Raw genomic sequence first — 15042 nt, forward strand, 5'->3', positions numbered from 1 at the left:
AAGACTATCTACAAATCATACACTCAGCTACTCTGTCATTTCCAACACCTCCAACAATTGCCACTTTTACAAGTCTGAACTTTCATAGCTGGGAAAGTTGTGCGTCTGCTACAGGTTTCCGGAGGGATAATGCTCATGATGTGAACAGACTTTCCACTATCAAGTGCCTTTACCAAATACTCTTCTACAGACAGGAAAAGCTGAAGAGACATGTGCAAAACAATCACTAATGGACTCGATTCCCGGCTTCCCTACCATGGGATCAAACTATTACTTTGAAACCAACTCAAAAACAGTCATCAGAGAACAGTTTGAATACTGACAACAGAATTCTGGTCCCCACACAAATCAGTAGAAAGGAAGACCAGAATTTGACCCCTGATATACAAAACCTTGTAGAGAAACACAGTAAACAAAGTTTCTAAGAGTCAAGAAAAACTATAAAAAAAATCCTTTTAAGTCATAAAAAACATTTCAATGTGAAATTTGTAAAATACCACCCTATTTATTCTCTAATATTTTCTAGCAACATATAACTTTATCATAACGTATCTGTAGAAATCTGATGATTAAGAAACAGTAATTTTTCTTAAGTGTAGTTACTTAAACATTTGCCAGTTGAGCTAAAGTCTCTTTACAGAGCACATAATTGCACGCAATTTTCAAACTTTTAACTTCCGATTCTCCACGTCATTGAGTGTACGGCACAAAACAGTCTGGAGGGGAGCCAATGCTGCTCACTGGGCTCCGGGTATTTGACTCGTAAGAATTTGGAGCAATTCCAACCACACCATCATTTTGAGGAGTTTCTCCTTTCAAAAAGTCATCATCTTCATCTTCAGAAGTACCCTACATAAATTTAGAAGGATCAGTGAAAAGCATTAAGACACCCCGGGTCTTGATTAACATTCAGCAGAAGCAATTAATGCTGAGACCAAAATGTATGTTTCTAAAAGAAAATCTGAAATCTTGTAGCTGATCAAAATTCTATTGTAAAGTTTACAAAGTTACCGGTTCACAAAGCTGCAACAATATAAAGTATTTTTACATGTTATCACAGGAAGGAAAAACAAACACAACCTCTGAAGAACTCAGACAAAAACCTGACAGCAGAATAGACATCCTGCAAAGAGGTGAACAGCCTACACAGGAGCTTCGGCAGGACATAACGCAGGATTTGGGCTGCAGTATAATTGGCACGACTAGTTGGAACAGTAATAGAATTGGATGTACTCTCGTGAAATATGGGAACTAAATCATCAAAGTGGATTACCCAGTGACATCAGCGCGTCCACATTCTGAGAGCGTTTATAAGTACTCACAGCGGTCTTATGCTGCCAAACTAACCCCTCTGTGGAAGAGGGGAAAGCGTTCTCAAAGCAAGGAAGGGTCAGTTCCTAAAGTCTCCCAATTTCCATCACAGATTTCCATAAATGTTTAGTGTATTCCTATCTACTAGAAAACCTTAATCCTGTAACAGAAGCAGCAGATACATTTGGCAAAAGTTTAATTGCATTTTGATCAGAAATTATTACCTTTTTAATGGGTTTTTCCAGATTCTCAAGATCCTCAGCACTCAGCTCTTCCCAAAACTGATAAAAAGGATCAATAGTTTTCTTTGACCTAAAACAAGAATTAAAACACAATATGAGTTAATGAATTCAGTAAAAGTTACGTGTATTTCATTTTAATAATACAATATAAAATGCTTGACATTTTGATAGAGCTCTTTAGGGTTTTACAAACTATCAAATTAATCCCTATATAATCCCTAGTTAATCCCATGAAGAAATAACTCCATTTTGTCGACAGGTATAAATTACAATTGTTTACTTGAGGAGTTCTGATACAGTCAGTTCTCCTAATTCCTAGCTGGGTATTTTTAACAGCTACGCTATGCTTGCAAATAAGCAGAGTTTTCTCTCAAGTCCAGCACATCATAGTGCTAGATATTTTCAAAAGCTGCAATTAATCCACTATTCAATAAAAAAGCAAGATACTTAAAAATAAGGTGAAGTCTCTAATCAAGGATCAATACACTCGATGTGCAAAGAACGCCAAACCAAACCAACAAAAAAATGACACACCGCCACCACAGCTCACACAAAATATGTATTAGGCCAAATTTATGGTATTTTAGAGACTGCTTAAAACAAGAAAAAACAAAAGTGCCACCAAACATATTAACTAGATCTTCCAGAAAAGTGGATCCTGTCCCTTCTTCATTGCTCTATGTCACAGTGGGGGTAAATTTAAATTCAAACCTTTGAAACCTCTGGTTAAAACACACAACGTGACACGTATAGTTTCCTAGTGTTAGTTCATTATTTTCTACAAGGCAGAAATGAGCTGATCAATGTTAAACTATACCTTTTGAGTATGTAAGGATCAAAGGGGAAGAAACTGTCAAGCGGGTTGGTGCACGTTTGCACAAGGTCACCCCCAGTGCCACTCCGAACGACTGGTATAAACTGCCTATTGTTCCTCTCAATAATTGTGTAGCAGAACACCAACTGGTACTTCCTTTAAAAAAGTAAACAAGAAAAGATAAGCGCTTCTAGCACATGGAAAGCAAGAATTACAGATGGTATTAAAATTAGAAGTTAATTTTTAACAAACATCACTTCTATCTTCCATTTTCAATTGATATTAGTTTTCAAAATAGTGACAAGGTAAGGACTCTTATTCCCTCACTCTGCACTCCTATAAACTTCACCCCAGGCAGAACCAGATTGGCTTCAGCACAAAGTAGTTTCATAGTACGACACGTACGATGTCATCGAAACTGAACCAGAAATAAACTTATCCCATGTAGAATATGAGCAGCGTTACAGGAGTTGTCTCGGATAATACTGAACACTATGCCTAATAAAATCTACGATCTAAGTACTATTAAGTACTGTGCTGGTTTTAGTTACAGACAAGTATCTGTATCAAGCTGAAACTGAAATAAGTGAGTAAGTACCTGGTAATGGCAGCAAACAAGTTCACAATAGAGGGTATACAAATCTTCAGAGGGTTTAGCTGGCACATGACGATGCGCTCAAAATTTAAACTCTGCAGATACGCCAGACCTTCAAAATAAGAATAATTAACAAATACAGGTTATATATTGTATAAGCCTGACTTAGTTTCTAAGAATTTCCAGTTTGACTGGCCTGCACTCAACCCAACACCACAGAAGCCCAACCTAGGGTGCTTTCTCACTGTAGAGATCGAGCCCACAGCTTGTTCAGCAGAAAAGCTACTCTAAATAACGGTAACCTCTCACAGTCGAGGGATCCTCATTGACCACTACAAAACACCTCAACAGTAAAACTTGCAAAAGAATCCCCGTACCATTCAAATCCAATATACTCACCTTTTCTTAAGTTCCCATCCAAAAGTTGCTTATGACGGAAAATAAGTGTATAGAACACTGCCTGACATGTCGAATAAAATGGTGCATGGAGAGCTACATCGCAGTAAGCGTTAGCCCCTCTATCCTGATTATCAATGTATTTATGCAACCAGTTCACCAGAAGATCCAGGCAAGCTTTCACTGTACTGTAATGGAGGGGGAAAAAAAGACATGTAAAAATAGCACCTGAAATGGTGTAGAAATTATTTAATAAGTATTCAAGGATCTCAGTGGTTATGAAAAAAACAGTAAGAAAACCTCTGGAGTTTCTGTTATGAGCTTTCTCCTTTATCTCAGCAAGAAGTGGATCAATGTAGTAGCACTGAAAACCCAATCAGTGAAAGCACAAGATGCCAGAAGAGATGAATCCATGAATGCATGTTGTGAGTGATACACACAGTAAACAGTTAGAATTCTGGGCTACAGGTAGTCCAGAGATGCCCTCCTACATCCAACAAGTAATTCCAATATCAAATTAAGATATCAAATTAACATTAAAGTTACCAAGCCTGCCTTGAACAGCATAAAAATACAGAATATGTATGTAAACATAAGGCATTTTCACCCATTTGCTAAGGTATTTCAACACATCTGTATCAAAATACCTGTACGCTTGACTTGTCTGTCTCAGAGCCTACATAAAATGCCGAACAGAGGACATTAAAAATATCTGCTTCAGAACATCAGATATACCCATCACCTATGACCCCATCTCAAGTCAACATAACCTATAGGTGCTCAGCATTTCTCAGTAAGCGAAGCCTTAAGCAGCAAGTCACAAATCCCAGCAATCATTAGTTTGCATCCTGCAAATGCAAAAATTCCCTGTAAATTTTGAGACAATACTGAAACAGTACTGCAGAAAGGACAAATGAGGCTAACTGAGACAGGCTTACTGGGAATAGGAAACAAACACTGCGTGTGTGTTCCATGAATTCTGTACTTAACCTCAGCAATCATAAATTGGTTCTGCTCATATATCAAAACAACTTACACAACTGGAATAAATTTAGCTCTTGCCAAGAAGCTGCCAATATAACTCCCAGCAGTCTGCCTGATCACTGAAGGATTGTTTGGATCCTGCAGTTTTTTCCAAAGATGGTCTAAAAATGCCTCAGCCAAGCCCTGGAAACAAGAGACACAAATCATGAGCGGTAATGCTGTTGACACTGTTCAGGTAATATATTCCTAATACACAAATCCCACAATTTCTATTACCAAACCATTAAAAAAAAACTCCTACCTATAACTGTAATAAAAAAAAAATTCCTCCACATGATGGAAGAGGACTCTTTTTCTGTGTCTTTTCTATCCTCAGCTATAAAAAGTAAATGGAACCAGAAGTTTAGGCAAGAGTCAGGAATAGATATAGAAGTGTTTAAGAAAAAGAGTGGTAAGGAGGCAAACATGAAGTGACTGTTCACCATCTCTTGCTGCAGAAGAGGACAGGGGCATCCAATGAAAATAGCAGAATTTAGAAAAGCAGAATTTAGAGGAAAAAACCCAATTCTTCACCTTAAATGGTTTATTGTGGAACTTTTTACCACAGAAGTTCATGATGCCAAAAATTCACATCGGTACGACAACCGTATCATATTTTCTCCTTGGATTTGTCCATCAGGGGCCATTACCATGACAGATCACTTCGGCTCAAGAAGTTACTGGGCTGCAGCTGGCGGCTGAAAGGGTATTCTAGCAAAGCACCACAACAGACTTGCCCCATTCTGATGTTCTTTCCAAACCATCCACTATTCACCACTGTCAGAGACAGGACATTAGTTTAACTCGATCTTTAGCTACTCCTACGCAAAAAGTATGCATGCTCTTATTTATGTGTTAAGTGAAAGAACAACAGTTGCTTGAGAGAGATGGGAAAATGGGGGAGGAGGAGAAACAAAACAGCAGACCCAAAATGAAGAGCTAACACAGACACCACCTTTAAGATAGTTTTAGGATACTGAAGAACTTGTTGGAGCACTGTGTCTCAGGTTCAAGAGTTGAACGGGGTCTTGTAAAAGAGGCCCTTTATCTGGGCTGCCTCACGCTAGCTTAGATTCCACCTGTTTGCAGTTTATGAACACCACGTCAAGAGCAACCACATAAATAAAAACTTGAGGAAAGGAATAACAGAGAAGGAAAATAAAGCAAAGATACTAATGAATCCTGATGTACTACCTTCAGACAAGAATTACAGCAGAAAACAACTATTTTGTTTGTAAAACAAAAAGCCAAAAGATGCAGAAATAACAGAAGACAGGGCATTTCAAAACCAGCTTCTACTCACCAATTTAAAGCTACAGATGTAAAACATGAAATACTGTACATGACACGAAGCATGGGTTGGTAGAATGAGGTTGTCAAAAACAGAAACCAGATCACGATACAAATCCTTTGTGCTGTTGATATCAAGCTTGCCTACAAAACAAAAAAAGAAAACAAAATGAGCCATTTCAGGTTTTGCAGGATGAGGCCAGGAAAAAAAACTGGCATCTATACCCTTCTAAACCACTATGAAATACGTAAGGAAATACTACTAAGATGACTTCTTAGGCTTATCTGATATCTAAGAATATTCATAGCAAGACTTCCCAGGACTTCAGTTCTACTGTTGTTTATGATGGTGTATACGGAGAACATCTGTGTGTGTGCACACACACGTATCAAACTGGTAGACAGGTAAAGTTTGCAATAATGTGCTAATTCAGAAGAGCCAGAAGAAAACAGGAAGAAATAAAATACCTGACTTACATGAAGAAGATACAGCAAAATGGTTTCCAAATATTCTGTTTTAAATATATAAGCCTAAGAAATTCAAACCCTTAATAAAAGCCTGCGTAAGACATTTCTTTCAGGTTTTTCCCTATAACACAAAGCCTTGCTATAGCAATTCCTCTTGAGTGATGTAGCTGGTTGCTTTAATCTACTTCTGGTTCTTCTGACGTTAAAAGGATCCATAATTCTAATACTCAAAGCAATACAGTAGAGCAAATAATAAAACACTGTGATTAATCAGAAAGTATTTCTAATCCCCTGAATTCTGCAGCAAAAAAAATCTGTTTACCCTTATACACTGTGATGCCACAATTTGGACCTGGTGTCATTTTCATATAATCAGAATGCCCCCAACTGAAGATTAAACTTTAAAGCCATAAATGTACTTTTGCATCCTCTGCCAACAGCACTGGGCAGAGGCAGGAATGCGGATTACAGCCTGCTGCTGGCAGAATTCTGCCGCTATAGGGCAAGGGCTCTAACCTGCATCAGCAAAAAGCAAGAATTCCTCTTATGTTTTGCTTATGTGTAAGCAAAATAACAAATTCGGTTGTAGTTCAAGTGTTCTTACCATTCACGTGGCAAACATCTTTAATATAGGAAAACAGGATGGTCATCAAAATATCAAGGCGCTCTGCGAGCGGATGGGCCATTCTCTCACTCCGGGAAGAGGCAACTTTGTCTCCTTTTCTTTCTTCATCTTCCTCCTGGTAGACAAAATGGCAGTCATGCGGCTTCCATATACACAACATCAAAGACAGCAATTACAGGACAAGTGAAACTGGATTTCTCTTTCAGTGATATGCTAAAGTTTTGTCTTTTTTTTAAAAAATGCAGTATCTAATTACACAGCTTTGTTTACAAAAATTTGCTCACACTAAGCCAACTACCACGAAGAATTAGCTTTATGTATTTCGCTTGTGTTTTCACATAATGAAATGGATTCACTGCGTGTACACTGGGTATGAATAGAGTCCACACCCGGAGAACACATTAATCATTTGGCAGCAGTTCAAGTTTCAAAAGCTATGTGCAATGCAGTAATGACAGAGCAATAATGTACTCCTACAGTGTCTTAGTCCACAGCCACCGCAAAAGTGAAAACTTTACTAAAACAACTGTTAGTAGAACAAGAGAGCAAACCATGTCAAAAAGTCCCTCCTCCGTAGATTTTTCCTCGCTGTCAGAGTTATTAGCAGCTTCTTCAGCATCTTCAATATCTTGCTGTGGAGTACTAACCTACAGTTGCAAACAAGAAATTAATTTTTTATAAGACCAGAACAAGACATTTTATTTATGTAAGAAACAACACAAGTAATTTCTAGACTAGATTTTGTCCTTTAATAAAAAAACATTTTTAAAAGGAATGATATGTATGTAATACACAAACATACACTCCAAACTGCCTGAAACTACCTCTACAATATAAGCTATCCTCAGGCTGTTACATCCCAAGGTTCTCCAAATAAAAATCCTTAATCATTTACAATGCTACGTCCCTTGTCTTTTTTAAGACTGTAAATCCTTCTACTTCGAAGGGATGATAAAACAGGACAACTACACGAAGATAAGCACATTCTCTGCACATTAGCACTGATCACCACAAAAAAGTTATTTTGATTCTAGCAGAGGGATTCCATGCATGGTATGTCCGTACACATCATACAGTTACCCTCAGATGTGGGAATGTCTTAAGACTGGGAATGGAATGTAAATTTGGGTGGTTTTATACTGATGATCATGAGCACTATTGCAACACATTTTTTATTGACCTTAGCACTGAAGCATATTTAATTTCCTACTCTGCGTATTTTAACACCAAGCTTCCTTAAAAGATGATACAGAACAAACTTACATCCAACTTTAACAGCTTTTCAATAATAAGCTCCAGAATTTGAAGCCTCAGAGTTGGAAGGTAGACTGTAACTCGTAGCAGGTTATGAACATAACATTCCTGTAACACAAAATTAATGTAGCTATAATAACATTAACAGAAAGTATAATTGCTGCCAAAGATCTTAATTTGTTATCTAAGGAGCCAGAAACGGGTTTTAATGGACTGTATTTAATCTAAAATAAGTTAATGTATAAACCAAACATCAGCTGTTAATTGTTAAGATGTGTTATCATTAACTTCTTAATCTACTATTTCCATGCAAATTTTTCCAACTCTATCTAAACAGAATGAGTATAAATTATATTCTATAAGAAAAATTACACATTTCATAGGAGTTTATGCCTAAACTTTCTCTAGGAAAACGAAAACAATAAACACGCATCTAGAACCAGCTCTAGTACAACTGTTTAAAGTGAGATTGAATACATCTTTACTTCAGGTTATTATAATATACCAACAACTATCCTGAATTCCACAGCTAAGTCTCCTCAGAGTCATTCTGGTTATAATTCAAACAGGTTAACAGACAAGTTCTGTGAGTGTGAATGTTCCCACCCACATATATACACATATGTACAAAAGACAATACTGCAACTTCCATATAGCAAAAGTGCCAAATTTAGGTACACCATAGCCTCTTTGTGAACATGCGTTATAACCAAACCTTTAATTACATGAACACATATGATTTTTCCACAGGCCATCTGGCTCGCTCAGTACATAAAATTAATAGAGCTAGTTTAATAAGAATGTATAAATTGGAAACATTTAACAACAATGCATGGACCATATTTGTATTACACTTCATTCAAACCTTGATCTGAAAACACAGGTATGAATTTCTTCATGACTTCCTCCTCTCCAAACTGCTAAATAAATAAATAAGTCTTCTAACCCCACGTAAGAGCTATCAGCCCTTTCGTTTACTGACAGGGAACTGATGCCCAAAATTACCCGGATTTAAAAAAAAACAATAACAAAAATCTAGCAAGGTTTACAACGAACTTCAGTGTTTTTTCAGTACTTGAGTTCAAAACACAGCTCCACCGGAACTTGGCTTGCAGAGCAGGGCTCTGCCTTTCTGTAAAATAAATCGCCAACATACCAAGTTGGAACAAGTAAATAAAAAGATCACACAAGAGCCACAAGACGTAAAAAGTTTCCAGTTTGTTTTTCAACACAGGAGCACTCTAAAAAAGACGTAATAAAACAACTTAACTCCTTACGCTACTGGCAACTTGGATTTCACTTGTAATGTTGCTTTCTGTCTGCTTATCAAATCCCCTGCTCTTCTCATAAACACTTTCTGAATCTGACAACAAATGAGAGAGGTATCCTACTGTCTCCTTACTATACAACCCTGAGATTCACCATCAAAGAGGTGCATCTTGTGCATTGATTAAGAAAGCAATCCTGTGGAAAAGATATGCAGTTATGTCATTAAAGACTAGCATTATGCCTATGGACAAGGAACTTAAGTACGCTTGGTCAACCTTACACTAAACAGACACATCCATACACATAAAAATAACAAGAATCTTAAACAATACACTAGAAAGTCTGCATTCAATGCCACCATCAGTTGTCATGCTATAGACTGTATTTATACGTTAAAAAACAAGTAACAAATTACAAAAATATTCACAGCTCTTACCAGAGTTCTTTCTGATTTATTAATGAAAGGAAAGTTTTCCACCAGTATTGGCATGAGAAACTGTGGTGTCCTGCAATTTAAAACAAAATACAAAAACACAAACTCAAAACTTATAGATTATTATTACAAGGGCAAATATTGAAGCTCCAGCACTCTAAAGACAGATTAGAATAAGCTTATTTCACAGTACTTCAAGGTGAGCAATTATACACAATTTGGTTTTGGAAGGATCACCGAACAGATAATAAGCAGCAAACTTCCACTGTGGACTTGTTAGAAGCCACTTCAAATAAGTTGCTATAAACACAACTTTGCCTACTTCCTATTCCATTAACAGGATTTTCAGTTGCTGATGCTTATGGAAATTTTATAACGATTGGACACAGTTATTGAATATTAGGAAGAATCATGCAATGAAACTAAGTATTATACTTCCAATTAAGGGAAAACCAAATTCATCAGTTCACAAGAATTAAATCTGCAAGGAAAGGGCATACAAAACCACAGGATTATACACTTACGAAGGAACATATCTGGCAACAGTTTGCAATGCTCTGTGGCATGTATTGAAGTTTTCAGGAAGATCTAGAGGAAGGAAAAAAGTACTCTTATGGATTCAGTTACAGAAAACTAAATGAGGAAGCAGCAAAAACAGTTCACATCCACTAAACGTTTCAAAGATTCCCAGGAAAATCGCATTTGTCAAAATGTTTCGGATTTTTTTTTTGTTTGGGAGGGTTTTTTTTGGTTGGGTCGGGGGGAGCATCCTTTGTTTTTTTCGAACTGCCTTACTACCAAAATAAGCATGAAAAAATAATTCCAAATCACAGAATCTCGGAATGGTCTGGCTTGGAAAGGACCTTAAAGATGATCCAGTTCCAATCCTGCCCACCATTCTACTGGATCAGGTTGCTCAAAGCCTCATCCAACCTGGCCTTCAACATGTTCAGGCATGGGGCAGCCACGACTTCCCTGGGCAACCTGTGCCTCACCACCCACACAATAAAAAATTTCTCCCTAATAACTAATCTAAATCTCCCCTTTCAGCTTAAAGCCATATTTCCCTCGTTCTATCTGTAACAAGATAAAATCTATTGAGAGCTTATGCTTCATTTTCACACGAGTCAAACACACAGCTAATTAGGCTTCTATAGCAGGTTTTTTTGCCCAGATCCACAAGTAAACAGAAGAGCAGTGGGGTGATCACAAGCAGAACTGAAACTTTTTCCTGCAAACATTAAATCCTTGACAGACATTTAACTGTCTGCTTGCCTAATCAATAAACACACTAAATATGCAGCATTTTTCTTATAAACAGCAATTGTACTTGAGCTTACCACAGGCAGACAACAAAACAGAATCCTCCAAACTACCTAGTTTTATCAAAGCAAACAAAATGGAACACAGACCAACTCGTAACTTCTCTATGGCTTTGAAACAATCTAGGACTAGGAATGTTTTCCGGTACAGTCTTATTCCTATAGATACCACACCAACATGGATATTTTGGAAGTAACAAGCAGTGGGTCAACACGCCACTGAATCAAGAACAGGAGAGTCTCTGACTTGGGAATTTAAGTATATTCTGTTTCTTAATGTTTCACATTAACTCAGGTAAATTAACTTTGTAAAAAAGGAGCAATGCACACTGTATGCATATCTTTACTAAAGGTATTACAGCAGTATGTCCGTCTTAAGCCATGCTTCTTTTATACTCACTTTCATCATCATCGTCAGAATCTGAAATATCCACATCATCTTCTCTGATGGTTATTCGAGCTAGCAAAAAGTGAGATTAATTTACCAAAATTGTACAAATCATGCAGGTAAGAGTTTCAATGACAAATCAAACACACTGGAGAAGAGTCTTTATCAGGACTAACGCATCAAAATTATCCACAAGACTTTCTAAAATAAGCAGCAGCACATCAAAAGGACTGTTTCACAGAACCAGAAAGTTTGTGAGACTATCTAACACAAACCTCACTGCAGCTTTCGGTTGTTAGTAATAACAATATTACACAGTTCATCCCTTTCCAAGACATCCTCATGAACGGGATCTGTATTTGCCACTAGAATATGACTTCTAAAATTGAGGTACAGAAATCTGTATCACAATTCAACCACTTAAGTTAAAGAAGTAATCAACACGGAAAAAAAACCCAATTCAATAATTAATTGTGTCAAGCATTACATTTATATAAAATTCAACAAGGAAAGCCATTTTGATACGCAAACAAAGAAGACTCAAGTAACTTACGGGGGACAAACTGTGATACAATCATGCGGAGGCATGGCCTAAGATGGACAGTTTGCGCTGACACTAGATTGCCAAGAAAACCCAGATATTCTTCCACTACTTCTCGGCTTCTTCTCAACCATGGCAGCTTCTGAAAGAAAGCAAAGACCAAGATGTCACAGAAAGATGCTTTGAATACTAAACTCTTAATCTCCCCATGTAACAAACAGATATTTACCAGCAAAATGCTGACAAGCTGTTCAAGTTCTTTGGTCAAATATGCAACAGAAGCTCGAAATTCGTGCAGCCAATTAATGATCTGGGCGTCCTTAAAATAAGCAGAAAAAATAGATAGCTATTCCAATAAACAGTATTACCTACTATTAGAAAATAACAGAATCCTTAAAATAAGAAGTCATATATTAAGACAGTAACTACAAATTATTTTCGCATAAACAAGCAAAGAACTTCTCTAAGTTTGTATCTTCACCATTGAAAGCTCTTGAATGCAAGAATAAATGCATATCAACTCCTGAACAAAGAGCCTGCCTGTAAGGCTCCAGTTACAGGCTGAGCAAGGCATGCAAACCTCACTCGGAACATGCATAAGAAATGGCATTCAATCTTAATTCTCTTCTATTTCTGCTCTAGTTTAAGCAAAGGGACTTTCAAGTCTGAAACAGCAGCAAATCCAAATAGAGAATTCTACACTGATTTTGCCTGTACGCTACAAAAGGGCTGCTAAAACCAAAGTATTTTACAAAATGTCCTCTTTAAAGAGTAAGGTAACCCAATACAGCCCTATGCATCCTGCAGTGTTCTTCTCACAGCTTTAGGGTATAATTAAAAGGAAAAAGAAAAAAATGGGAAAAAGAAATACAGCAATGTGGTAGGTACTCACAGCTCTACAGAAGAGCTGCGAAACAATATGCCTGGGTACAAGTACTACTCGCATGTTCATCTTATTACTTAATTAAACAAGTTTTTACCGAGAACAGGAGAAGTAAAAAATCATGCAATTTAAAACCTATGAAAAGTCAAAAAACATGGTTTGATCTATAAAAGTAATCTGTAAAGACAGCATCTTTCTAGGTCACTAATGCTTGTCTGGAACAAAGGTGGACCCCATCACAAAGCAAGAAGTTTCTCACTGTAGAGCAAAGAGTCCATAAGCGTGAGATATGTAGATTCTGCATATAAGATACGTATGTGTATATACACACAATTGCTTTTTCTTTTTTTCCCTTTTAATTTAGGGATTTAATTCTGACAGTTTCCATCAAGCAAAAAGCTGTTAAATGCAGCTCAACATGTAAAGCAGAGCGCTTGGTTAAGCACCAGAATGACTTGTCTGACGATCACACTCAGACAGCCCAGCCTTAAATCACCAGAGCCCTTGCTGCTGAGACTCTTACCTTTATGTCTGGATCTGACAGCTGATGCTTTAACAACTCAAAATCTGTGGTCTCACCCTAGCAGGGGAAAGAAAAAGGAGTAATAGTCATATTTTCTCCAGCAAAAAATACAAATTTCATCAGTGTATCTGCACAGCATAATGCCAAGAACACAAGTGAATGAGAAAGCTCAGCACAGGCTGGAGAAGACAAGCCCAGCCGTGGGGTCACTGAGAGCTGCTCTCCCCCACAGACACAGCTGCAATCACTCTGCAGCCCCTGGTGCAGCCAGCCTTCCCAGGGCCTCACTGGGGTGACTCACAGGGGAAATCTGCTGGTTTGCATGGCCCTGTGCAGCCCAAGGCGCTCGGTCCCAGCCTTACGTGACTCAAAAGGTACTCACACACTCCCAGCTGCAGTGGAGCCCGAGGAGAGAGTGGGAGTCAGGCTGCGCTCAGGATACAAGAAGGGGTTACTATTACAAAAAGTGGAATATTTTCGATTTAAGCTTAACGTAGAGTTAAGTTTCATCTAAGTAATTGAATTTTCAGAAAGTCAGACAGAAAGCTGATGGCATGCTTTTTTTTTCAAAGTGTTTTTTCCAGATACTGTTCATTCGCAGGAGATGACATCTTGTATTCAGCACGATCTGTGCTGAACAGGTGCTTCTTCCGTGGTCTCCTGTTTGCAGTCTTTCCCATTTCAAATGGAAGGTCAGAGAGCCAAGTCCAGCAAGAGATCTGACTGTTGTGAAGTTCATAATAACATTGAAATTAGTCCTTGAAAAGTACTAGAAGATCTGTAAGATTTCTGGTAGAGTTTATCGCTGTGGGTGTAAGCGGGAAACACTGCCCCAGCCCTTGTCCCGCAGCACACTGATTTGACGTCCCCATTGACTGACGGGGATCGCTCCTCGCGTGGCCCAGGCCCGCATTAAAAGGACGCTCGCTTCCTAAAACTCCAGATCGAGTCTTAGAGAGCCGATTTACCGGCACCGCTCACCTTGTCGTACTTGAGCAAGATCTCCGCCAGGGTCCCCCCGAACCGCACCGTCTTCCTCGGCGGGGAGCTGATGAACTCGTCCCCTCCCAGCATGGCGCCGGCGGCGCCCGAGCCCCCACGGGCCACCCCGCGCCCCGGCCCCTCCTCAGCGGCCGGGCAGGAGCCGCCCCGCCGCCCGCGCTGCCTGCCGCCCGCGCCGCCACATGCCCCCCCCGGCCGGAAAGAGCGGACGCCGCGCCGGAAGCACCATAGAGAGGCGCGGGTGGAAGGGCAGCGGCCGCTCTGGCCAGGGCTCTGTGGCGCGGGCGGACTGAGGGGAGACAGGGCGGGATGGGAGCTGTGCCCGTCCTTAGACCCTCCTGGAGATCAGATCATTCAAAAGGCGTTAAACACACAAAAAGCTTCAATAACTTTCAGAGTGTGAGAATGAATTGATGAGTTTGGCTGCAGCTGGGTTGTACGCTTAATGATCTTGTCATATAGATGTGTCTGGTATGGAGAGAATACGCAGCCAGCCCCCAGGCACGGATAAAGATCCTGAAAGAACAAACCCTCTCCTGGAGCTGCAAGAGCTTAGCGAGGTGCTTAACTGCCTTGTACGAGCGGCTGTTTCAGGCCGAGAGAGAACCTGTCTTAGGGCTGCGAGAGTTTATTGATGTGCTTAGTTGACTTGTGAGATGTAGT

General features: G+C 39.0%; 1 protein-coding gene across 1 annotated transcript; it reads right to left on the reverse strand.

Moving 5' to 3' along the window:
* Positions 1-480: 480 nt before the first annotated feature.
* RRN3 (RRN3 homolog, RNA polymerase I transcription factor) lies at positions 481-14588 on the reverse strand. The gene is made up of 17 exons (XM_009560338.2): positions 14359-14588; positions 13378-13434; positions 12201-12290; positions 11984-12113; positions 11443-11502; positions 10245-10308; positions 9724-9793; positions 8028-8126; positions 7316-7411; positions 6744-6879; positions 5685-5815; positions 4395-4525; positions 3362-3546; positions 2966-3074; positions 2371-2523; positions 1536-1623; positions 481-849 (listed from the first exon to the last, which is right to left on the reverse strand). Exons 1-17 carry the CDS (start codon positions 14449-14451, stop codon positions 691-693), a joined length of 1851 nt encoding a protein of 616 aa, XP_009558633.2. The 5' UTR covers positions 14452-14588; the 3' UTR covers positions 481-690.
* Positions 14589-15042: the final 454 nt, after the last annotated feature.

Source organism: Cuculus canorus, chromosome 15 (genome assembly GCF_017976375.1).
Source record: "Cuculus canorus isolate bCucCan1 chromosome 15, bCucCan1.pri, whole genome shotgun sequence".
Taxonomy (NCBI): Eukaryota; Metazoa; Chordata; class Aves; order Cuculiformes; family Cuculidae; genus Cuculus; species Cuculus canorus.